Source organism: Onychostoma macrolepis, chromosome 09, assembly GCF_012432095.1.
Source record: "Onychostoma macrolepis isolate SWU-2019 chromosome 09, ASM1243209v1, whole genome shotgun sequence".
NCBI classification, from domain to species: Eukaryota; Metazoa; Chordata; class Actinopteri; order Cypriniformes; family Cyprinidae; genus Onychostoma; species Onychostoma macrolepis.
The window spans coordinates 30,822,894-30,847,165 of NC_081163.1; the positions used below are offsets into that span (position 1 = coordinate 30,822,894).

At 37.2% G+C, this 24,272-nt stretch overlaps 3 protein-coding genes across 10 annotated transcripts in view; 1 reads left to right on the forward strand and 2 right to left on the reverse strand.

Annotated features, from left to right (window-relative positions):
* Positions 1-353: 353 nt before the first annotated feature.
* Positions 354-13,923, reverse strand: naxd (NAD(P)HX dehydratase). 7 transcript variants are annotated; one of them, XM_058786437.1, is made up of 11 exons: positions 13,823-13,923; positions 11,580-12,029; positions 9,972-10,110; positions 9,058-9,103; positions 8,351-8,439; positions 8,039-8,147; positions 5,607-5,657; positions 5,212-5,316; positions 1,023-1,143; positions 819-939; positions 354-735 (listed from the first exon to the last, which is right to left on the reverse strand). In XM_058786437.1, exons 2-11 carry the CDS (start codon positions 11,932-11,934, stop codon positions 585-587), a joined length of 1,287 nt encoding a protein of 428 aa, XP_058642420.1. In that variant the 5' UTR covers positions 11,935-12,029; positions 13,823-13,923; the 3' UTR covers positions 354-584. The 7 variants fall into 7 exon arrangements, with proteins under 7 accessions (XP_058642420.1, XP_058642419.1, XP_058642418.1 ...); XM_058786436.1 differs by lacking the exon at positions 13,823-13,923 and adding an exon at positions 13,469-13,811; XM_058786435.1 differs by lacking the exon at positions 13,823-13,923 and adding an exon at positions 13,344-13,465.
* Positions 13,924-14,334: 411 nt separating this feature from the next.
* rab20 (RAB20, member RAS oncogene family) lies at positions 14,335-19,082 on the forward strand. The gene is made up of 2 exons (XM_058786440.1): positions 14,335-14,813; positions 18,307-19,082. Exons 1-2 carry the CDS (start codon positions 14,624-14,626, stop codon positions 18,858-18,860), a joined length of 744 nt encoding a protein of 247 aa, XP_058642423.1. The 5' UTR covers positions 14,335-14,623; the 3' UTR covers positions 18,861-19,082.
* Positions 19,083-19,758: 676 nt separating this feature from the next.
* The window catches only part of col4a2 (collagen, type IV, alpha 2), a 101,465-nt gene continuing 96,951 nt past the window's right edge, over positions 19,759-24,272 (reverse strand). For both annotated transcript variants that reach the window (XM_058786430.1, XM_058786431.1), the window contains 5 exons: positions 24,122-24,268; positions 23,882-23,998; positions 23,467-23,658; positions 22,245-22,531; positions 19,759-22,168 (listed from right to left, as the gene is read on the reverse strand). In XM_058786430.1, the coding sequence (XP_058642413.1) occupies positions 21,914-22,168; positions 22,245-22,531; positions 23,467-23,658; positions 23,882-23,998; positions 24,122-24,268 (998 nt within the window). In that variant the 3' untranslated portion in view covers positions 19,759-21,913. The remainder of the gene's footprint in view (positions 22,169-22,244; positions 22,532-23,466; positions 23,659-23,881; positions 23,999-24,121; positions 24,269-24,272) is intronic.

Sequence of the window (24,272 nt, forward strand, 5' to 3'; positions counted from 1 at the left end):
TAAGTAAAACTTTCATGTTAGTTTAATAAGTAGGATAGCAAACTATATCGAAAAGTGACAGCCACTTTCAATTATTTGTAATTTGTCCCACACACTAAATAGGGATTGTGAGTTATTGACAGAAAATAAGGTGTTAAACAGCTTAATGTAAGGAGAACATCCACTATAAAGGTAGAGCATTTGTTTGAATACTTGAAAGTGAACATTTTCAAGCAGACCAATAAATAAATTGCAGCTAATAGTAAGACAGCAATTCATTCATAAAGGGACAGTGTTATCTCTTGGTGGGTTATCAGATACAAATCTAAACACTCACAAACATAACACACACATCTAAAGACATAGATGTAAAAAAAAAAAAAAAAAAAAAAAAAAAAAGTATGACGTTTATAGAGGGCCACCACACACGTGAAAGTGGAGAAGTAGTTGAAACTGTATTGCAGAACTACAAAGAGGCACTTTAAAATAAAAGGAAAAAGGGTGCTCAACAATGCACTTCACTTTTATTTAACATGAGTAGCATTGAGACGCAGACCTTTAGTCTTAATAATGACCATGAAAAAGAATGGATACACACATGTAGTTTAGCTTTCAAACAACTTCTTGAAAGCACTGCTTATCTCCTGGATCATGTCAGAGGTGGTGGTAGACCTGCTGTGTTTGTGAAAGGCCTGACGATTACATTGCCTTGTCAGAGACGTAGCACCGAATGCAGCTACCAGCGAGGGATTCATGCTGGAAAAAAGGAACATTTACTATTAAACTGAAAGTAATGTGCAATAACATGTTAAATAACTACTGAAAATGGAGCTACTTACCCTTTAGTTGCATCTGGAGGTGAGCTGAACGCCCAATGGGCGAAGACTCCTAAGGAACCGGAGAGCAGATCTCCCTGTCCTCCACACCGCCGCCCACTGCCCTCTTGACTACAGGTCAGCACTGAGAGCAGGTAGACAAGCAACATGTTAGAGACAGAAAACAGTGCACTGGAACATTATGAAGTCTGAATGAAAATCACTTACTGTTCTTTCCGTCAGTAATAATGTCCTCCTCCCCTTTCAAAACCAAGGTAAGGTGGCCCATGGCGATGCTGAGTTGCTGAGCACTTCTCTTGTGGTCGGTGCTGTCCAGAGGTTCATGATGCTGAAATCAAAGTTTGATTTAGCATGTATACTGCAATTGTATGCATTAGGTGTCTGTAAAGGTTTTTTAATTGTTTTGATTTGATTAGATTTTTTATTTATATTAGAATTTTTTTTAATGGCAAAACAAGGAATTTTATGGAAGCCCGTTTTTTTCCCCCACAGAATTGTGAGATATAAACTCGCAATTGGGAGTTAAAGTCCAGTTTTGAGGGGGAAAAAATACTTTTTTCTCAGAATGTTCTCAGAATTCTGACTTTGTAACTCGCAATTGCGAGTTTATATCTCATAATTCTAATAATAATAAAAAGGCAGAATTGCGAGATAAAAAGTCGCCTTTATTCAGTGGCGGAAACGGGCTTCCATAGAATTTTCTAGGACAGTAGTTCTCAATTGTTTTGGACTCCAAGGCCGCCCTTTGACCAAAACAATATTCAAAATCCCTCTTATCTAAGCTGTTGAACTTTTTTTTTTTTTAATTTCAATAAAAAATGTCTTAATACAAGTACATTTAAATAATTTTAAGTAAGGTTGCAAAATTCTGTGAATTTATTAAGTTGAAAACTTTACAAGGGAATCATCGGGAATATATGAAATTAACAGGAATATATAGGAATTCATGGAAATAAACTGGAAACGGCAAAATTACAGATTAGGAAACTAATCTAAAAAAAAAAAAAACATTTTGCAGCATGGCCTTGGTTAAAACAACCAGATTTAATGCAAATTCAGTTGAATTTCTACCCTGCACATTTCTCACATGCACAAATAATTTCTACAATCTGCACACTACAGCAGGATTATTGAAGTCACACTACTGCATTTGAGCAGTCAGGTAAGTTTTGATGATATTACAATGGTAAATATATTTGATCTATTAAAGTTTAACTAACTTTAACTAACTAAAAAGCAAAGTCCATTTGCAATTGTATTTCCCATGTCTTACGAGTTATGAGCCTGTCATATTTAAATAGCAATATTAATTACCACATTTGGTTTTTCACTTTCTTTGCGTCGCGCATGTAACCTGCCAAAACTCAAATGAAATCGCAATTCCTTTTGCATTTGAATTTCCGATGTCTACACGGAAAGCTGTCAATCAATGTGAGGGGGCGGGACTATACTAGGGGGCGTGTTTGTATTGGGAAGTGAAGTCACTCACAGACAACCGTGCTGAACGCTTTGATTAATGGAGGTAATCGGTAAAGACTCCACTAAAGGCAGCTGTCAGTGCCAATCAGTTCGTGCCTGTGTGAACGAACAGACAACCTTCATGGCACAATACATAATTCTGTCTTTTTTACCCTAAAATGCCGCGATTATCCCCTGCTAACAGCGGGAGCAACAACGGTACGCACAATAGGTCAATATTCACTATTAACGAAACGCTTTCCACCTCTCTCAACATCTCTCACTGCTTCTCTCACTCCGACTGACACAAATGAGTAAAGAGACAGTGCAATTCTACACTTATTACAGTACATTTTATTCCTTTCTACACCTGCCTCAATATTTTGAAAAAACAAACAAAAAAAAAACATGCCAATCTATATTTACTTACCCATTTTCCACCTATATAGCTTATATATTATTTCATATTATAACAGTTTTAATCCGTTATGGAGCACGTGTGCAGTGGCACCAAAGCGTCGCGCAAGTCTCAAGATCTCTCACTGTGTACAGCCACCCGACACTGCGATTGATCCACATGATTTTTAATATTAATTCACTTTGGCTGTGGCATGTTCTGTGACAGCTGCGCCTAGATCGTTGGTGTAAAGTGAAGTCTCATCTCGGGCAGGCAGAGTAGGAGTAGCAGCATTTTCTGTTTTGTTACGTGCATCAATTGGAGTGTAAACAGACAGAGATATTGAGGCAGGTGCTCTATTATAAGATAGGAATAAGATATAGGTGGCAAATAGGTAAATACGTGCAGATTTGCACAGTAAAAGATCTTTAGTTCAGTGATGTTGTAGCCTAATCCTTTGTATTTTCTTAATTTGTAGGAAACCATAAGTGTAGAATTGCACTGTCTGTTTACTCATTTGTGTCGGTCGGAGTTGTAGGTTATAGTTTGATTTGGCGTGCTGAAATGTGGAGTGTTCCTTTGTTTATCTAGCTTATTTTTATTAATCTGTCCAGCATCAATTGTAAAATATTTTTTACCATTCCATCTAACTATTTATATATCTGTGCATGGCATTTAATTAGTGTTTTTTACAAGCTTTTTTCTAATCTTATACTACAGAACAATGCCACGTGCACCAACTGACATTTTTAAAGGGATTTTTTTTATATTTGTGTTTGTATATTATACAGTTTGAAAGAAAAATTATCCAGTTAATTCTCTTTAATTCCTGCAAATTCCAACTGGGAAAATTTCCAAAATTCCCCAACTTAACTTCCTATGGAAAGTTTCTTGGAAAAAAAAAAAAAAAAATATTTAACCCCTTTACAACCCTAATTTTAAGACTTATTTGAGGCTCCCTGGAAGTTTGCTGAGGCCCCCCAGTGGCCACCGGTCCCTGGATGAGAACCAGTGGTCTAGAACAGGGTTAAGGCTAGAAGGGATCCATATAGCGCTACTGGGCATGTGCACACATCAATAACAACGTAATTTTTGTCACACTGTACAACAATAATTACTATTGTTTCATTCTTGTAAGGGGTAGGTTTAGGGTTGGGGTAGGTGTAGACATTAATAAAACAATCTAATAGGTAGAAAATGTATTTCATTGTTCATTTCCGGTCAGAGCTGTATCCCTTCTAGCCACAACCCTAGAACAGGGGTGTCCAAATCTGTTCCTGGCAGGCCAGTGTCTTGCAGCGTTTAGCTCCAACCCCAATCACACCTGAACCAGTTAATCAAGGTTTTCAGACTCACTAAGAACCTCCAGCTGTTGGAGCTGGCTAGAGTTAAACTCTGCAGGACTTTGGTCCTCCAGGAGCAGGATCGAACACCTCTGGTCTAGAAAGAGCACAACAGTGAAACAGGCCCAGTTCTACAGGGTTACTAGAGGTGACAAGCACCCTCAGCTGAAAATGTAGTAACAGCACATCTGGAGAGCATCAAATGTTTCTGTTTATAGTGTGTTTTTGCAGTGTTGAGTAATGTAGATCTTGAGCAACTGATCTCTTGAACCCTGTTTGAAACTTTGTATTGCGAGCACTTCTCGTGTTTATTTGCCTCTATGATGAATCACTTGCTGTATTCCTTATTTGTAATCTGTTTTGGATAAAAAAAAAAAAGTCTGCTAAATGAAAAAAAAAAAAAAAAGTAAAAGAAATGCAATGGCCAACAGATTGTGATAAAGTGAAATGAGTGACAGTGATAATAAAAGAAGCACTCTTTGCACACTTTATTCATTCATTCATCCATTCAGAACTTGAATAGTTTTTTTATGCTGCTAAGAAGACCAACAGCCATGCACACAATGCCTACAAAATGCCAGGAGTGACAGCAGCATTTAAATGTGGGATCACTTCTGAAGTTTCAGTGATTGACACAATGTTTGGGATAAAGTCAAAATATGTGTATTAATTAACGTGAAAGTACACTAAGAAACTAATAGAAAAACATTTATACTGTGTTTTTTTTATTGCGTCAACTATGTATTATGAGTCAGAAACACATCTTTGCCCTCAAGAGGATTTTAGAAATGCTGCTGTGTAAAAGTAATGACTTGCAAATATTACAATCCTTTGAGTGTATATTGTTTTTCTTGGTAAGGTGGTGCTTAGGAGCTGTTCCTTAGGTTCATTACATCTGCACTTTACTAAAGCACCCTCACTAATTTCAGAAGCACCTCTGTTCTCCGATTCTGGAACTGGGCATGCAGTGAAAGCAATTTTGTAAAAACAAAGGCTCAGTTTATAGATGGTAATAACATCTCTGTCAGGTGATCTGATCACAAGTGAGCATATGAGACACATTTGAGCTGCATACAACACCCGGCAAAGTATCAGTATAGTCTGATAAGATGAGATGAATGTCAATACCACATGTAAAAAGAGCCTTAGATATTACATAGAGAAGGACAAAGAGGATATTACTACATTCAAAACTCACCATGGCCTCATACAGACGGGTAAACTCCATAAAGTTGGGTGTGAGGATTCCTCTCTGATATCCTTGAATGACTGAAGGTTCTTTTGCGACTAACCAAAGCCCATCCTGTGAAGAAACACAAACATGAATGTGCAAAGCATACATACACACAGGGAGTATTTTATCCAGCAAATCCTTAGCCTGCTAATTCAGTAAAACACTGGTGCCAGTTCAAGATCATGCTTTAACATCATTTCAGACATTATGCAATACATCACCAATACCATAATATATAAAGCCATTTCTGATCTCTGACCCTCCTTCTGTACACGAAATCTATTGTCTTTTGCCAATATGCTCAGTATGAAAGCATATTGATCAGCAACATCAGAAGTGTCAGTGAAAACAGTACTCACAGCATCAATGATGATTGGTATTCCTCTGAGTTTTGACCTCTCAATAATCTCCTAAAACAAAACATGCCAAAAATTAATTAATTTAAACCCACAAAAACATAGATGTGAAAACACACAATATTGCCAAGCTCTCTAGAAATACACTTTACAAAACAATTGTTTTAATTTATACTAAAATATACAATGACACTCTGTGTCATTGCACACAGAGTCCAAAACTTTCATATGCGTTTTTTTCGTATTCATCATTCTAAAAATGTACGCATTACGCACAGAAACCTTGCACACTGAGTCCAATGCTCATTAATTAATCCGTTGTTAAAAGATTCGCAAAACAGTACTAAATGGAGTCTTCCAGCAGTGAGGATGATTTTGTTGTCCTATCGCTTCTTAAAAAGAGAAAAAGAAAGGAAATACTGGGTCCATCCAATCCTGAGATATAGAGAGGACGGAGAGTTCCCCCTCCTTATCAATGAGCAGCGGGATCATCACGGGCGATTCAATGCAGGGCTCGCAAAATCGCTAGCCCGACGTCCCGGGGCTATTGTGTTTTCCAGTCGGGCTACCAAAATGTATCACCGCCTGCCCGTATTTCAGCGCTCCTAAAGCGCCACCTCGTGGCAGAGTGTAAATCTGCATTTCCAATAAGCCTTTCTTGATGTTTATGGTCAGATCAATGCAAATATCAACTCATGTTTTTACGCAGCAAACACATAAGAGTTGTAAATGAGAAAGAAGTTGATGTGCCCTCTAAAAATCTAAACAATTAAGACAGTAATATTTATACGTTTTAAATTAACATAATTTATATGCTTGATTGATCCCTTTTCATAAAAACGGTCTATAGCCTGAAACGCTGTTGTATAAGAATTTTGTTTTTGTGAAAACCTGTATCTGAACTGTAAATCATGTAATTTTATGGCTCAAAACTGTATGTTACCATAGACATTGTCCAACCCCGCTCATTCTGTGTTTGTTTTACTTGTGCAGCTCTTAAAATGGGTCATAAATTGCCTTAAATATATTTTTAAAAATTCTGCAGATACCCTGTAAATAGTGAAATAAAATTCCTTCCTTCATATTTGTTGATATTTGTCTATTGAAAATATTTTTGATTGACATTTAAACTCCTATCTGATTTTCTATATTTAAAAAAAAAAAATAATAATAATAAAATAAAATAGTAATTTTTTTAATTCGGGCTAGTTAAATTAATTTTCGGGCTACCAAAATCTGAAGAGTACCTGCCCGAAGGGCTACCAGGGATTTTGACATTTTGCGAGCCCTGCAATGCTTACTTCAGGATGTCAGTGGCTCTGTTTGATGCTTTGCTAGCGATACTAGAGCCGCATATTAAAAGAAGACCACCAATTTCTGTGAACTCCATGTGCAAGGATCTTTACAGTGTTTTGTGCTGCGAGACGAAGTGGATGAACTTGACAATCGTCATTCTGGATTTTCGTCATCCCAATCCAATTTTTTTTATGACGGACAAAAGTTTCGGAGGCAGTGTGAAAACTTGATTGACAAAACGTGATTGAGGTCGTATTTATTTTTCAACGTGCAAACATTTCTAACTCAGTGTGCAATGGCCTTAAGAGTGAAAAGTGTGGACACACCTACTTATTTTCCACATTTTAGAAAAACAAAAGTCAATAAAACTATAAAATAACAAATTGAGACATGACAAATGTTATGCAGTGAACGACATTACAAAATTATTATAATGGTCTACAAAACCTTTTTTTAACAAATGATTTAAGTATTTAAGCATAAGCTTCTAGAACAAGAGGTTTATCAAAGTTTGTGGTTGGCACTATTTAAGGGAATCAGATAGAATTTACCTTTTTAAAAAGAAAATATATTAATTAGTTTCATATTATTAACTAAATTGCCACAAAAAAAGTCAAGGTGTTTTTTTTTTTTTTTTTTTTAAATGGTAGGCTATCATTTCTCTTGCATTTACATTTACCAGACACTTTTATCCAAAGCGACTTACAAATGAGGAAAATGGAAGCAATCAAAATCAACAAAAAATCAATGATATGCAAGTGCTGTAACAAGTCTCAGTGAGCTTAATGCAGTACACATACTAGCAAGGTTTTTAAAAAAAATTATATAATAAATAAAATGAAAACTGATAGAATAGAAAAAGAATAGAGTAAGCTAGCGTTAGAGGCCTTTTTTGCTTGTGTTAATTGTATAATGAATAAAAAGAAAACAAATAGATAGAATACAAAAAGATTAGAGAAGCAAGTGTTAGTTTATTTTTTTTAAAAGAAAACAAGCGGTTAGTAAATAAACAGAGTGCAAGTCTAAAAGGGTCTTTTCAAGTTTTTTTTTTTTTTTTAAAGAATAGAATTAGAATAGAGAGTGCTAGAGTTAGATGGTCAAATAAAGATGGAAGAGATGTTTTTTTTTTTTTTTCTTGCCTTAGCATTCTTAAGAAGCATATCTTCCCTCCCCAGACCTGGTCCCACAACCAGACTGTGAAGCCTGGGCAGCCATTTCTCGATCTCCTCCACAGCATTGGGACTATCTCTGGAGAAACAACACCATCATGCTCAAATCTCTCTCGACATGGCAATAAACCAAATGCGATTCAGCTGGTAAAAAGGACTTTATCAAAAATCCCTGGAGATCCTAAAAAATTACTTATCAGAAACTCTTTTGTTGGTCACCAGAGATATATCATAAAATTCACTTGCAATCAAGGATTATGTCTAATAAGAGTTCCTGCTTACAGCACTGGATGGACGATGAGTTCAGGACTGTAGGACTTGATGACTGGAGCAGCATCTTTGGTGCAGAACACATGAGACAGATCGGCTCCCTGGAAAACAGGCAGGATGAGTAGACGTAATGGAATGACATATCTGCCAATATTTCAGCATTTGAGCATATTTCAGCTGCCATTTTGCCAGCTTAAAAGGTCAGTGCACATTTGTTTATTTATTTATTTTTTCTCATTTGACGACATTAAATTGTATCACACTGTTCAATATTTTAAGCTAAGTAAGAATGTTTTTGTCTCTTATGCTAACAAAGGCTCCATTTATTTCATGAAAAATACAGTAAAAATAGTTATATTGTGAAATATGAATACAAATTAAAATAATTGTTTTCCATTTAATATAAATTAAATACAAAATGAATACATTTTAAAATGTAATTAATGCCTGTGATGGCCATTACTCCAGTCTTCAGTGTCACATGATCCTTCAAAAATCATTTTAATATGCTGCTCTGGTGCTCAAGAGATATTTCTTATGTTAAAAACATAATATTAATGCTGCATAATATATTTGTGGATACATTTTTTGTTCAGGATTCTGAGTCAAAGTCGATCCACTTATGGATTATGAAGACAATTCACTCCGTGTATCTCACTAAAGTATAAAAAGACAAAATGCAAAGACAAAAAGGACTGAATTTTTAACAGAATACTTACTACTTTTAAAGCCGAGATAGCTGCAAAGAAAGGTGCTCCTGTGTACCTAAAAAAAACAGTACAAAAATGTAAGTTTCACCAAGCAAATTCACATACAGACAGAATAAACAGTAACACCTTATAAAATGCTGTTGTGGCAGAGCATTCCTTGATGGTATATGTGGTTGAAAGTGAAAAAGTGAGCAAGTTAGGCGCATGCTCTAGAAATTACACCGTCTAAACATAACAGCACCGAAAAAGAGGAAATAAGAAAAATGCCCTAAAACTGTAAAAATAACTATCATTTTTTTTTATTTATTCTCCTGGTCACACTTTACATTAGATAGTCTTAAGGTCATTGCACACCGAGTCCGAAATTCTCGTCCGAAATTTTTGCACGTTAAAAAATAAATATGACCTCACGTTGTGTCAATCACATTTACACACTGCCTCCGAAATTTTCGTCCGTCATAAAAAAATCCGGACCAGGTTCGATTTTCTGCGTTTTCGCATCCGTAGCAAGCATTTTGATAGGAAAGGATGACGAATACGAAAAACGCATAAGAAAATTTCGGACTCGGTGTGCAATAACCTTTATACTTAACCATTAGATACAATATACTTATTGTACATACAACTTTATATACCCTAAAGTATTACCAAAAAAATTGGAAATTTTCCAGAACAACACGTAGTTAGTTACACAGTAAATCATAGTCTTAGTGTTTTTTGTCTTAAGTATTTAATGTTAGTACATAGTAGTTAAGGCTACCTAATATAAAGTTTGATCATTTTCCCCAAATATCTCATTTTTAAAAAGGTTTAATCCGATTAGTCAGCCATGCATGTGCAGAACCCACTGAAGCTTCACTACAGCTGCTTACATAGTAATTTAGTAAGTGTATAGCCCTGAGAAAGATCTGTGCAGAACTTACTCTTGACATCCTCCAATGATTCCAATGCGTCCGTCCTGACCCTTGTGTTTTTTGGACGTAAGTGGAGGAATTGTGTTTCTTACAAGAGGAATGACATTGTCCATTGCTGCCGTTCCCAGAGAGAAAGAGCGCTCTATGACTGAGACAAGAACATAGTAACAATAATTAAATTCATCCAGAAAAGACCATCTTACTACAGTTCCATGCATTGGGATTAGACTAGTAATTTTAAAAGGTTTGTACTTTTTTTTTTTAAAAAGAAAAAAAGTTGACCAAAATGAAAATTGTGTCATCATTTTCACATAATTTACTTTACTGTTGTTGCTTTTCAACAAGAGAGAATATTTTTGAAAATATTTTCAGTTCTTTTCCATCCAACAACTGTTCATAGTTAGAAAGTCTGTGAAGCTCCATAAGGCCCAAAACCATCATAAAACAATGATAAGCCCATACAACTTGTGCTCTATATCCGAATCTTCTGAAGCCATTTGAGCTTGAAATTCAGGCTTTTATTTACCAAAAATCTCTCTTTGCTGTAGCTCTGAATTCTCACTTCCCATTTTACAGAATCAATCTTTTAGCACCAATGACATCAAACCTGCTACTATTTTGAAGTCTGAATGTGAACGCAAATTGTATTTCAGAGCTTAAGCAATAGGGAGGATTATCAGTGAATAATGACTAAAATATTAGTTTATTCCACATAAAGCTATAATATTGCTTTAGAAGATTTGGAATATGGCTGTACGGACCACTTTTATGGTTTTGGAGCATCACAATATAACATCGTCATTGTATGGAAAATAGATCAGTGTACATTGAGTTCATTCCCTTTTTAATGTAATATTAAGAGCAGAAAATGTAGAAAACAATGCCATTTTCATTCATTAAATTTTTTTTGATTTTGACGACTTTGACTTGATTTTTCATTATGTGAAGAAGTCGAATATACATAAATACCTTGAATATTTGGGTCAAAGCATTTCTTAGTCCAGTTGTTGAGAGAAAGAGACGAAATGTAGTTGCAATAAACACTTTAAAAATCTGTACAACTACAGCAGTGTGAGATTATTATTCTGTTGATGGCACAGACTCATCTTTGGTTGACCAATCAGCAGAAAGGGGGCGTGTCGTGCCTTGACACATATTGAAATCTAGTAATCAAGCTGTTTGTCATTATTCCATTTTAAATATTTAATAAAGAATCTTTCCTGCAGCTCAAACAGTAGAGTGTGCTGCTAGCAATGCCAAGGTCCAGGGTTTGATTCCCAAGCGCTAGTAAAAATGTAAAAGTGTACTTCAAATGCGATTTGAGTCATTTTGGATAACAATGTCTGCCAAATGCATAAATGTAAATAAATGTAAGTAAATGTAAAAAAAATGAATGAACCCAATGTACAAGAACCAAAACACATACTTCAAAATTCTTTTAAATCTCTCTTTGTTCCACTGAAATAGTGATAATAATAAAAACACCAGAATTTCCATATTTGGGTGAGGTGAGCTATTCTTTTTCATGGGACTTTAGCAGTAAAACATTGTGTTAAACGCTGCTTTATGACTGTGTAACAAATGGTAATTCAAAATAAATGGCAACTCTACACGAACATTGAGCGTCACCCTCTTCCATGAGCAGACCTGGGCCAGCTGGTTGGCTGTGGCTGGCAAACTCGGTCAAGGCATGCGGATGGTTACAATTCCCAAAAGGGGGGCGAGTGAGGGGTACGGCAGGGTTAGTCTGAGGGATACAAGAGGGCTGCGGAGTGGCCTGCGGTGCAGGAGAGGGTGTGCGAATGCCAGCGAAAATCTGTCCCAACATCTGTAGCATCTGCAGCTCTCTGGAATGTTCCTCCTCCCTGCGCTTATCCTCGGCCTGAAGACGCTGCTCCTCGAGCCTGTAGAAGTTGTCTTCCGCCTCCATACTCTGCTCCAAGAACTTCTCCATCAGCTTCTCCAGCGACATGTTGGCGAAACGCTTCTTGCTTCTCCGTGGCCTGCTGGACGAGGTCGAGGGTGGGTTGGTCTTCGCCAGGCTGCTCTGTTTGGTTGGAAACGAACCTTTGAGAGAAGAACACATGAACATTAACACGCACACACACACGGGAAACCAGACCGATTAAGCTAAAGATGGCAGATCATTGCTTTCTGACGGATCAGAATAAGTTGACATACTCATGCCTCCCACTGTCACCGGAATGGGGCAGGATGGGTACTCAGTTTTGACCGGATGCTCCATAAAGGAGCATTCACCACTGCCATCCATGTGAGCCTCCTGCAAGAGTTCAGTACTCTCAGCATCTTCATCCATCGTTTCATCTCCCCCAACCGCAACACTATCAATATCCTGCCTCTCTACTAACGACCTATTGCTCAGTATCCTCTCCATCTCGTCGTAGAACTTGCACATCTTGTGGTACTGCCCATTTTTCCTGGATCCCTCCTTCGCTTGGAAATACTGCCTCTTTAAGCTCTTAACCCGTATTCTGCATTGGTCTGGTGTCCTATCGAAGCCCAGTTCGCACAAACGGTTCGCGACGTCTCGGTAAACGTGGCTGTTCCTAAAGTTTCCGTCCAGCGCCGTCTGCACGTCGTGCTCACCCCAGATATTCAACAGCGCTCTGGTCTCCATGTCCGACCACAGGAAACCGCGCGTTGCATTCACTAACATGATGGTCGAAGCAATCCAAGTCGGCTTCGCATCGATCAGGCGGCGGATCTAGGCCTCGTTTCGACGACGCTTCATGCGGTTTCCGAGCGCATAGCGACAAAGGCCTCGCCGAATCGCCGAGATTAACTGAGCTGCTTTATGCAAAGCTGCTTAGAACTTCGCCAGTGTTTACCGCGCCAACAACAGTGAGAACGTCACCGCAATGTTGTGTACTACGTCATCACAACCTTGCGCTTCACGGCTCGGCGATGCAAACAATCAGATAGCTTTGAGAATCTCTCCAAGAATACATGTAGGAAACAGTTTGTGAGCTTAGCTTGTTGTGCTCAGTGTTTGGAAATGCGAGTTACGCTTGAGAGTTTGAGTCAAATCACAAAACTGATAATAAAATAACAAAACACAGTGCGGTCCATAACTTCCAGTGTGATTCACTTTAATCCTGACAATACGCTGTTTGGAGTTTGAACGACCTTAAATGAATAAAACCTATACGAGATGCTTAATGATGTCAAATAAGCATATTTGTGACATGTGAATACCTTTGGAATGTGCCCCAATCGTACTGGATAACACAAATGCCAAGAGTTCACTCAAAATGTTACGTTTATACTTTAATTACATTAAAAATGCACTCAGTTAAAGAAGTTTGGAAGCATTTGGATCCCACTGTGTGTATATCATGTGGCACTCGACTCTGCATTTACCTTTATCATACAGCAACACTGCTGCAATTGTAATGGTTACAGTTACCACGCCGAGAAGAGAACAGTTAAGTCCATGCATTCCGTTCTTCTGAACCTACTTATAGTTTGATAAACTCCGATCTTACCAATTGCCAGACTTAGTGGCTGTTCAGAGAAAATGAAGGTAGCACGTTTGAGAAGATTCATCAAGTTCTCGGGTAAACAAACTCTGTTCAGGAGGAGGAGAGTGAGAGCTGTGGAGCTTTGTACGGGGATTAGCTGCAGTATCCAGTCAGATAACAGGAACAAAGTTCAAGATTTATTCTGATTATAGATCTGTGTTACACGATTTCACTCGATCAGTCACAAACAGTAGAATTGTCCTCCCTCTATAATCATCAGACTTCCGCTGACGCTCTGCTTTGTCGCTTATGCGTGATGACATAAGCGAAATTCAGTCCATATTTGACATGAAATAAACCCAGGGCAATACTACTTACTGTAGCGAAGACTGGTTACAATGATAGTAAAAAAAAAAAAAACACAAGGAGGCAATAACAGCAATATGTATTTAGCCCCGCCTTTACTGTTTACTTCCTGTGACGTTGGCACTCAAGTTAAATGTGCCCCGCCCATCACCGTTGGATAAGAAGTCTGATTCATTTCTGTGAATCGGTTCTTTTGAACAGTCCACTTCAAAGAACAGGTTACAAAAGCGATTCGGTGATTTCTTACAGCCAGGGCGTAATCACGTCAATTATATGATCTCTGACATCCCAACACACTCCTAAATGTTCAAATAAATCTTTTAAAATATAAGTTTTATTAATGAACATATTTACTGTATTCTCCCGTGTCCCAGTTGCAGTCAAATGATAAATAAATAAATAAATAACTATAACATTTACATTCAACAATAATACAATTCATTTAAAAACGACGCTCTGTGATTCAGTTCTTGATCGATTCTTTCAGAGTGTGTTTTGTTCAAACAATTCATAGAAAAGATTTGACTCAAAAGAATGATTCATTGACGAATCGGACAGCACTACTGTTAAACCCGACTTGAAACTTCTGTAGTTAGACAATCGGCGTCGTTACCAACTATATTAGGGGAAAATTGCTATAGGATTTTCTAACACACATGAATGGGGTTTATTTCGACAAACTTTGTACGGAGACCGTCAGACTGGAGGTAATTTGATCATGCATTTAAAGCGTAGAGACCGATAGCTGGATTGTTTATATGGCGATTTTACCTGTTAGAGTTGAGTTTGCGTGAGTGGCATGTGTTTGGAGACATGTCTCAAGCCTCAAGGACCAAGAAACCCGACGTGAAAATCGTCATTCTGGGGGACATGAACGTGGGAAAGACTTCTCTCCTCCACAGATACACGGAGAGGAAATTTAAGGACACTATAAGCACAGTCGGAGGGGCGTTCTTCCTCAAACAGTGGGGACCCTACAACATTTCTATATGGGACACAGCAGGTGAGCTACTTTTACACTTTATTTAGTAAAACAGACCACAAAATACAACAACAGGTTATTACAGTGTGTTCTGCAAAAGCTGTAGTCTGTGGAAAAAGAATATCAAGTCAGCTGATCTTATAACTAAATCAACACGCTGTTATAATGTCAGATTAAAGTGAGATCAGTCATGTTTTTTTTTGTTTTGTTTTGTTTGTTTCCAAAATTCTCTGTTTCATATTTGTTGCTGTTTGTTTTATCCTGATTTATAGTTAAGAACTGTTTTATCACAGTGATTTTTTTCTTCTTCTTCTTTTGTGTGAATGTCAGCACTTTTTGTTCCTTATTCAGATGGTATTTAAGAACTTGCACTGTCATGGTTGAAGTTCACAGAACTTGACCTACTTCAAAATATGCAGAATTTTTAAATATGTATTTTAAAATGTCATATGGATACAGTGAGTTTTATTTAATATGCACATTGCACCTTCCTTTTATGTAAATGAGTAAACCTGAAGATAAATGCTTTTAGTCAATGTTTGAAAACTTCACCCATTAAAGGCAATTATTTAACAAGCCTTTTGGACTCTTATATAATAACACAAAGTCAAATGACACAGGAATTAGCAATGTATATATTATAGATAGGTAGAATTATCCTATCTATCTATCTATCTATCTATCTAATGTAAAAAGGATGTCCTTTCTCAGTCATTTCCTGTGAAATGTTATTCTGTTCAGATGACAGATGACCCCGTGTAGAGCTGTTTGCTGTCTTTACAGGCAAAAAGTCACATGTCTGTGTGCAAGTCAGATGAGTGTGTGTGTGTGTGTGTGTGGGTGTGTGGGTGTTGAAACTAAAGGTTTTACTGGTCACTCACACAGTTGTTTCTCAGGGGTGGGGGACTAGGAGGGATGTTCACAGTTAAATTAAGATGTTATGAAGCTTTTTTTAGTCTCAGTTTCGAATGTGATCCTCTTCGGGTTTAGTGAAAAGCCTGAATTACCAATAAAGAAGTACTGAGCATGCAGTGTCATCATATGAGCAAAATGCCATTCATTTTTTGTTAGTTCATTTTCACTATGCCTTCAACCCTATAAAGCCCACTGAATTACATTTCTAAAGTCCCTCTAAATGATCAACATGATCAAAACTTCTACATGCCTGGTGCCCTTCTGACTGAGTTTTTTTGCAATAAAATGACTTTGTGTAATCAAAAAACTCCCCCCTTCAGGTCGTAATACGCCTGCCTTTTTGCTGTGAAATCTTGAATGAATTTTATAATGTTATAAGTTTCTTAACGTTTATATTGTTATTAATCTTTCAAGATGAACATTTTCTGGACTGAAGAAACGTAAGTTTACTTGTTTATCCATATACATAATTTTTTTGAAAAATAATAATGTATGTGTAAATATAATGTATGTATCAAATATGACACTTAAAGCTTTTAGAGGAACATTTATTTGTCCATCTCTCAAATTTTTCAGTCATCATCACATTGCATTGCATTATGTTTTGCCCCAAACAATAAAAACTGCAGAGATTTGAGCGTAGAACTAAGCATTTAAATATCGTCAAGACCTATTATTGGGAGATATAGAGTGACAACTGATATTTATAGTGTAAGTAGTCTGTTATCAGTGTTGGGGAAAGGTCATTTTAAAAGTAATGCATTACAATATTGCGTTACTCCATAAAAAAGTAACTAATTGCATTACTTTTTATAGAAAGTAATGCATTACGTTACTTTTGCGTTGCTATTTGTCATCTGGGCTGGACTTGATTGTTTATTTTTAATAACAGAAATCCCAAAAGTTATATTTTTGGCGACTGTGAAGGCGCTTTCACAACAAGAGTGAAATGAATAAGTCTCCGGCTGAAGAAAATGCCTCTGCACCTCACTCCCAAGTTCTCTCAACACGGGGACAGGAAAGGTGTCAGTGAATAATTAGGAAAACAAAGTAACTTGCATTACTTATTTGAAAAAGTAACTCAGATATTTTCTTGTTAATTTAAAAGTAATGTTTTACTTTACTAGTTACTTGGAAAAAAAGTAATCTGATTATGTAACTCGCGTTACTTGTAATGCATTACCCCCAACACTGTCTGTTATATATACAATCAGAATCAATATTACTACCTTAATAGTAACTTATGCACCAAATTGAATATTTTTGTTCCGTTTGGGCCTCTGAACAAAAATAATGTATTTTTCCTTGTCAAGTATGAGCTCCATATTTTATATCATACTATATGTTTAAATATAAAACGCATTTGCAAACGTTTGAATTTCATATTTTGTCTAAAGGATCAGTAAATAAGTAAAAATGAGATTGTTCTGTCTACTATGTCACGTGTACATTCTCTGCAAAAGAGATGCACTAAAATATGGCACTCAGACTGAGATCAGGCCGAAATGATCAGAGATTTTTAGTCAGTCATTTGTAATGTTTGAATGTTTGCAAAGCAGCAAGTGCTACATGAACTTTAACCCATTTTATTCTTATCATTAGTTCATCTGGTGATGGCTAATAATAGTAAAGCTTACTTCCTTTGTATTAGCTCACCATGTCTGAGTAGCTATTGTTGCTCAGTCAGTACAGCATGCTGCTAGCAACACAAGTTCATGGGTTTGAATCTCAGGGAATTCATGAAAGATAAATTGTAGGCCTTGGATATGTTATAATACCTTTGGATAAAAGCTATCTGTGAAATGTATTTATCTTTATGATGTCACAAAGTCTCAAACAAACCACTTTTTAGTTTCACTCGGGAAGGAGTTTTGAGTTGTTAAAGTTACATTGGGTTTTTTAATGTACTGTGAAGATTTGAATGTCAGTGGGTAATGTTAACTGAATTTCTTAATTTGATCCCTTGAACTTGTTTTGATTACATGCAAGTATTGTAAAATTAAAATGAGCATTTATAAGTACTAATTTTTATAGTGCATGAGGCAAAAAGGAAGAGAGCTTTGTTTCTCTCTCACCCTTCAGACACAGACAGCAGAAGCCAAGTTAGTTGAAGACCACGACATATTTCTACAACAATGAGCTCTTGTATTTCTGCTGTTACAGCTCTCAGTGTCATGACCAACAACCTTTGGCTTTCTTTTTATAGGAGAAAGTGAAAGAAGGTTGTTTTTTTTTTTTTTCAGCCTGTAACTCTTTATTTTGTTTATTAAGTAGATTTGGCCTCTCAGAACTATTCAGGTTACTTGTGTTTAACTGTATGAATCACCACCAGCAGGGCTGTAACAAGTACAGTGAAGTGATTGATGGCCGAGAGTGTGTTATGTAGATGCTTATAGTTCTAATATTCCAACTGACAGCCAGCCTAAGTTTTTGACTGACATGATAACAAAAAAAAAGTCCTATTAGGTGATTTTGTCCTAGAAAAGTAATGTAGAATATTCAGTTCAAACAGAACTCAAATAAAGTGTGAATTCTCCAAATCTGAAATGCAGTACTGCATGACTGTGCTTTACCTGCTTGTGTTTTCTGTTGTGTTCAGGTCGAGAGCAGTTTCATGGCCTGGGCTCCATGTACTGCCGTGGCGCGGCTGCAGTCATCCTCACCTATGACGTTACCAACTGGCAGAGCCTGGCTGAGCTGGAAAACCGCTTCCTGTCCCTGACCGACACTGCCAACACTGACTGCATATTTGGCATTGTGGGTAACAAAGCGGACCTTACCGACGCACTCGCTCAAGAGCCAGAGACAGAGAGCGAGAGCGAGCGAGGAGACGAACCCCAGCCTGTGGTCACATGTCCGACTCCTCCCGCCACTCCGCTTCAGCACAAACAGGTCAGCAGAGAGGACGCCGTGGCCCTGTACGGCCGTGTGCTTCGCTACAAAGGCCTGGAGGAGAAGGCCTGTCTGCCTGCTGAGAGAATGTGCTTTGAGACGAGCGCTAAAACGGGTTACAATGTGGATGCTTTGTTTGAAACCCTCTTTGAACTGGTTCTGCCCTCCATCCTGAAGAAAAGGAGCGAGGGAGAGAGCGCCACTGTGGACCTGGAGACGCCGATGGAGGGGAAAAGGACTAAAGCAGGATGTTGTGCCTAGAGCTGGACAAACATAGGAGACGTGAGGATTGTGGGATTGTTGTCAATCCGTGCCAAAGGAGGAGTGGATCAAAATCATACCTAAAACTAGAGTTCATGTGAACTACTACTATGTACTTGTTTCTTTTTTTCTCTCCAGAGCAGTAGTAAAAAAAAAAAAAAAACTTTTGGGGGGAATGCACTTGATAATCATGCAGAATAGCTGATTTTTCAGTTTTAATTTTGGGGTGGGGGATTCTTTGCATTAATGGAATTAAATGGACGTATCGCTGTATTTTTTTTTTTTTATTATTATATCTGCAGTATATTATATTTTGTGAAAATCACATGAATATTTTCTGATAATGCCTCACTTATTCTAATTTGAGAAAAATAAAAAATTCCTAAGGTTTGGAATAAATGGGTTAGTCTGTGTGATTGGTAGCTTTATTAAGTACTCTACCGTTCAAGTTTTGGGATTCGTCACATGTTTAAAATATCTTGTAAGTAGTCTCTTTTGAAAATAGTATTTCAATTTAAAATAACTGTTTTCTGTTTTAAAATATTTAAAGGTAATTTATTCCTGTGAGATCAAAGCTGAATTTTCAGCATCATTATTCCAGTCTTCAGTGTCACATGATCCTTCAGATATCATTCATTTATGCTTATACTTTAATATGCTAATTATTATCATCAATGTTGTGTTTTTTAATTCATTAAAAGAACATAATTTATTTAAAATAGAAATCTTTTGGAACATTATAAATGTCTTCGCTATCAGTTTGAATTATTGCTTCTTGCTGAAAGAAAAAAGAAAAGAAAGAAAAACTGCACCCCAACTTTTGAATAGTAGTGTGTACGAGTTCATACTTCACTTTCTACAAGGTAGATATTGTTCAGATATCATAAAAACACAAACATAACAAACAAAAAGCATTTATTGTTTTTTTATTCAATAACGCTACAATTCAAAATCAATGTCTTCAAATATTCCACATAATTACATTTAAAGTACATTTGATAAAAAAGCAGTGACATGTTTTCAATGTAAAAAGTGTTTTGAATTATAATCTTTTTTGGTTCTCATTAATTGTGTCAAATACAGGTTAGTGGTTTATGGGCTTCAGGACAATAATATTTGAGCAATGTGCACTGAAAATGGGCAAAGCTGCTCAAAGTCCAAAATAGCTTGACCACTTTAGGTGACCCACATTTGGTTTAGCAATTGTTTTTAGACTTTGCTTACAGAAGATATAGCCTGCTTGAGTATGTGAAAGTGGGACAAAGGTTAAACTCGAGTCTTCTATTGACCTGAACATGTGTCCTGTAAACCTCAGAGAAAATCAGTGCAATTGGTGTAACCAAGAGAGGGTTCATCTCAAACAAACCAGAATCCAGAGCCTCCTAGTTAAAAGCTTCAAGTCTCAGAGTCTATGACCTTTATGAAACAGAATACCCTACTCTTTGTCTCCATCTGATAAATAGTGTCAGGTGACATTACACAATACGGGGTAATACTTGATTCTAAGCTGTTCAGTTATAGCACATCAAAAAACAAACACAAAGCAAAAATAATGTACAGGCAGCAGAAGATGGTGTTAGTGTAAGTCTGGTGAAATTACATGTATATAAGAGTTAAAATATTAACAGAAGGCACTGCATTTAAAGGAGTCATACAGTTAAGCATTGTGCCGTTGATCCTGATAGATGTCATGTGGCTGTTCTATAGGGATGGGAATGGTGTGGAATTAAATTAAACATTTTTGACTCAGTGGTTCTGTTAATGATTCTTTTAGTCATTTTTAAAGAAGAGAGAATGGACAATGATTGGAAAACAATTCTTATTGCAATCACGATCCTCACAAATCTTCTTGTCATATGATGAGGTCCTTTCAGAACAAGATTATATTTTGCTGTCTTTGTAAATCTGTTATATTTATTAAACCAACAGTCCTGCTTCAAATGACATTTTTATGAGGTGTGTCATGTGCCACGTCTGCAAAGCATCGTGCATGTGCGTGTTTGTTTTCAATCACATGAAATGATCACTAATAAAATGTTGATTCATATGCACAGATGTCAGAAAACCAGATTAACACTGATCGGCTTGGCATATTTTATTATGGTGAATGCAGACGTTCCAGAATCTTTAACAGAACTGAATCACGGAGTGCAGAAACCCAACTAACAAAAAAATTGTTTTTAGAACATTTTGCTAACATTCCCATTGTGAACAATCTGTGACCGCTCAAACATTCAGTTTTTAAAATCTTTCATTAAATCGTTTTGTATTAACATTTAAAAAAAAAAGTTAAATGAATGTCCAATTGAAATGTTTCACAAAAAATGTTCTAGAAATTATTCATAAATAACATTTTGTGCAAACATTATGACGACATAATTAAAGACTGGATATTGTTGAACAAACAGTCCATCAACGTTACTAGAAGAGCGGTTTTCGTAACTTTGAGAGAACTTTGCCAAGAACGTTCCCTGTTAGCTGGGTAGAACAGATGTGCTAATCATGCTAAGAGTAAATACAAAGTCTGCTATTTGCAATTAGTGTGAATAGATACTGCCTTTAAATCAAAAAAAAAAAAAAAAAAGGATCTTGTTTTGCTTGATTCCCAACCCCTCATTTCACAAAGTGCTACTACATAACACAGAAGGGTGGAGAAGTGCATAAGCATGGGCTTCTTTGGTTCAGCTGTATGTTTTTGGTAATATTAATTCAGGTCTGATAATGCTGAGGTAATAAGTTAGAAATTAAGCACCATTTCATATATATAAAAGTAAATAATTCAGAGAAATATCGTAGCTATGCTTTCATGCATCTCTGGCTTTTTGCTTCTCATTATGCACATGTACATATCTTCAGTCATAAGGCACACAGTAGTGTTGAAGAGGGAATCTGAGGGTGTCATATGTTATACATTAAGCAATTTCAAAAGCCTAACTTGTGACGTTGACGTCCGATTGACATTTGGAATGAAGTATTAGCACGGCTCGTTCTGCTGGTGTTAACTGTAATGCTGCTTTGCTGCAACAGTGTCAAAGTTGTTCACAGGTTACAGCTCACAGGTTCTTCATACACACTTGGCAGCGGCTGATGCGCGCCAAGAGCTGACCGGCTTTTAGTGTCTCAGAGGAAGGGGAACTCTGGAAGGTCTCATCGATAGATGTCAACCAGAAACTCTGCTTGTTGGCGAAGTAGTGGCACGTACCCTTGGCCCCGTTGCACTCGATGAAGGGAGTGGTGCGGAAATCTTCTAGACAGGAGCCTGGAGACACCAGAGACTGACCGCCACCTTCATCTCCAGCAGCCGTGTGCTGTGAGAGAGTGGCAGGATGAGTTAGAGGACTGTTAAAAAGATGGAGGTGTAACATTTTAGAAATCAAGTCTCACCATAAGGAAGGAATAGCCAATCCAGAGACTTCTCCAGCCTGCTGGGCACTGTGGGATTGTTATATCTTGACTGTGTATGGCGATGGCCACAGATGGAGCTTCACACACTGAGCAGCGGCTGATGTATGGTTTTATGTCGGTCTCCTCCACGGGCATCATGGGAATTGGTGCGGTGGTGGACAGCCAATAGGATTTGTCATTGCGGCTGGCATAGTAGCACACATCTCCAGGATTGCAGTACAGGAAGGGCATGGTGTTAAATCGGGGGAGACATGACCCGGCTAGACCTGAATGACAAAACAGAGACCCGTTAGACCTTTTATAGCTTTCAGAGAAGCACAAAGTACAGTTACTGATTTAAATATAATGACTAAATAGAATTATTTCAAATTAATATTAAGCAGCACAACTGTTTTCAACATCGATAATAATAAGAGAAGTGGAAACATTTCTGAAGGATCATGTGACACTGAAGACTGGAGTAATGATGCTGGAAATTCAGCTTTGCATCACAGGAATAAATTACATTACAATTTATTCACAAAGAAAACAGTTATTTTAAATTTTAATAATATTTCACAACATTACTGTCTTTTTTGTATTTTGATCAAATAAATGCAGCCTTATGTTTAGCCTTAAACAATAATTACAAGGAATGCATTGTGGGGGAACATTTTTTTTCATATAGGCTACAAGTCTGTTGTTGACCAGTGACTGAAGAAACAAATCTTTCTAAATCTTAGAATCAATTGAACCAATTTTTAAAATGATTTACTGATTCACTGGTTATGTATGATTTTATATGAGTTTTTGTTTGTTTGAAATTAAGTTTGTACATACTAAAACAGTACTGGTGTTTTTTAAATGTCATATGAGAGATAAGCATTATGTATTGGTTGTTACATTCTTTTTTTTATAGATATGGAGTTTTAGAATGTAACTGAAAAGTAAAGACATCATTGTGATTCATTTTTCTTTTTTCTAATGACAAAGTAATGTGATTCCATTATAAGTAACGAGTATCTGTAATGGGTTACTTCTGGTGAGTAACTTTTGCAACACTGTAGACAACACATGTTCAATTTCATAAGCTACACTGGACAGTGCTATGAAATTCAACATTCAGATTCTGGATCTAAATTTGAGCAAGCAATGGTGGTGTCAGACATGCAATAACTGTACATCTTGTGATTGATTTTATTAATTTGCCAGCTGCACTTACCAAGATCTTGGTTGTGGGCCTTCTCCTGTCCCTCGAAATACAGAAGACTGTAACCGTCCCATAACTTGGACATGCCCACAGGGCACATGGGGATCTGCTCAGACTGACTGTGCTTCACCAGCAGGTAGCCAACATTGACACTGCGGCCAGGCATTCCGATAGGACCAGGTAAACCAGGGCCCCCTTGGGTCCCTACCAATTGAGATTCATTATCAACTTGTAATTCATGTGAGCAAAGAAACCTATTTACATGCCAGCTGCCAAAATGACATTTACATTGGCAATTGCCAAAATGACTTAAAAATGAAAGGCTCACACAGGCCTTCTTGGTGACCAGTCATCTACAATCCTTTATCCACTAATCTAGCCCAGAATCCCATAATCCTCATCCATTTTACACAAACACACCATTTACCTTCTTCGCCTTGTAGACCAGGGTGGCCCAATTGTCCATATTCTCCACGGAAGCCTGGATTTCCTGGTATTCCAGGGAGACCTGGCATGCCTTTTTCACCCTTTGGACCCAAAACCCCTGTAAACAGATAATAGCCATTCACACAATGATTCTGGAGCACGGCAAAAGCACAGAAGAAGCAGCTTATACATCATATTCATGGATACATTTGTTTACAATTGAGGCTTTGAATTCTCCTACCTCGATCACCAGGAGGTCCAGCAGGGCCTGGGTTTCCATTCCGTCCCTGTGGTCCTTGAATACCCATTGAGCCATGTGGTCCTCTCTCCCCTGGTAGTTTCTGTGGAACTGGTGGACGTCCTTTAGCACCAGGTAAGCCAGGAAAACCTGA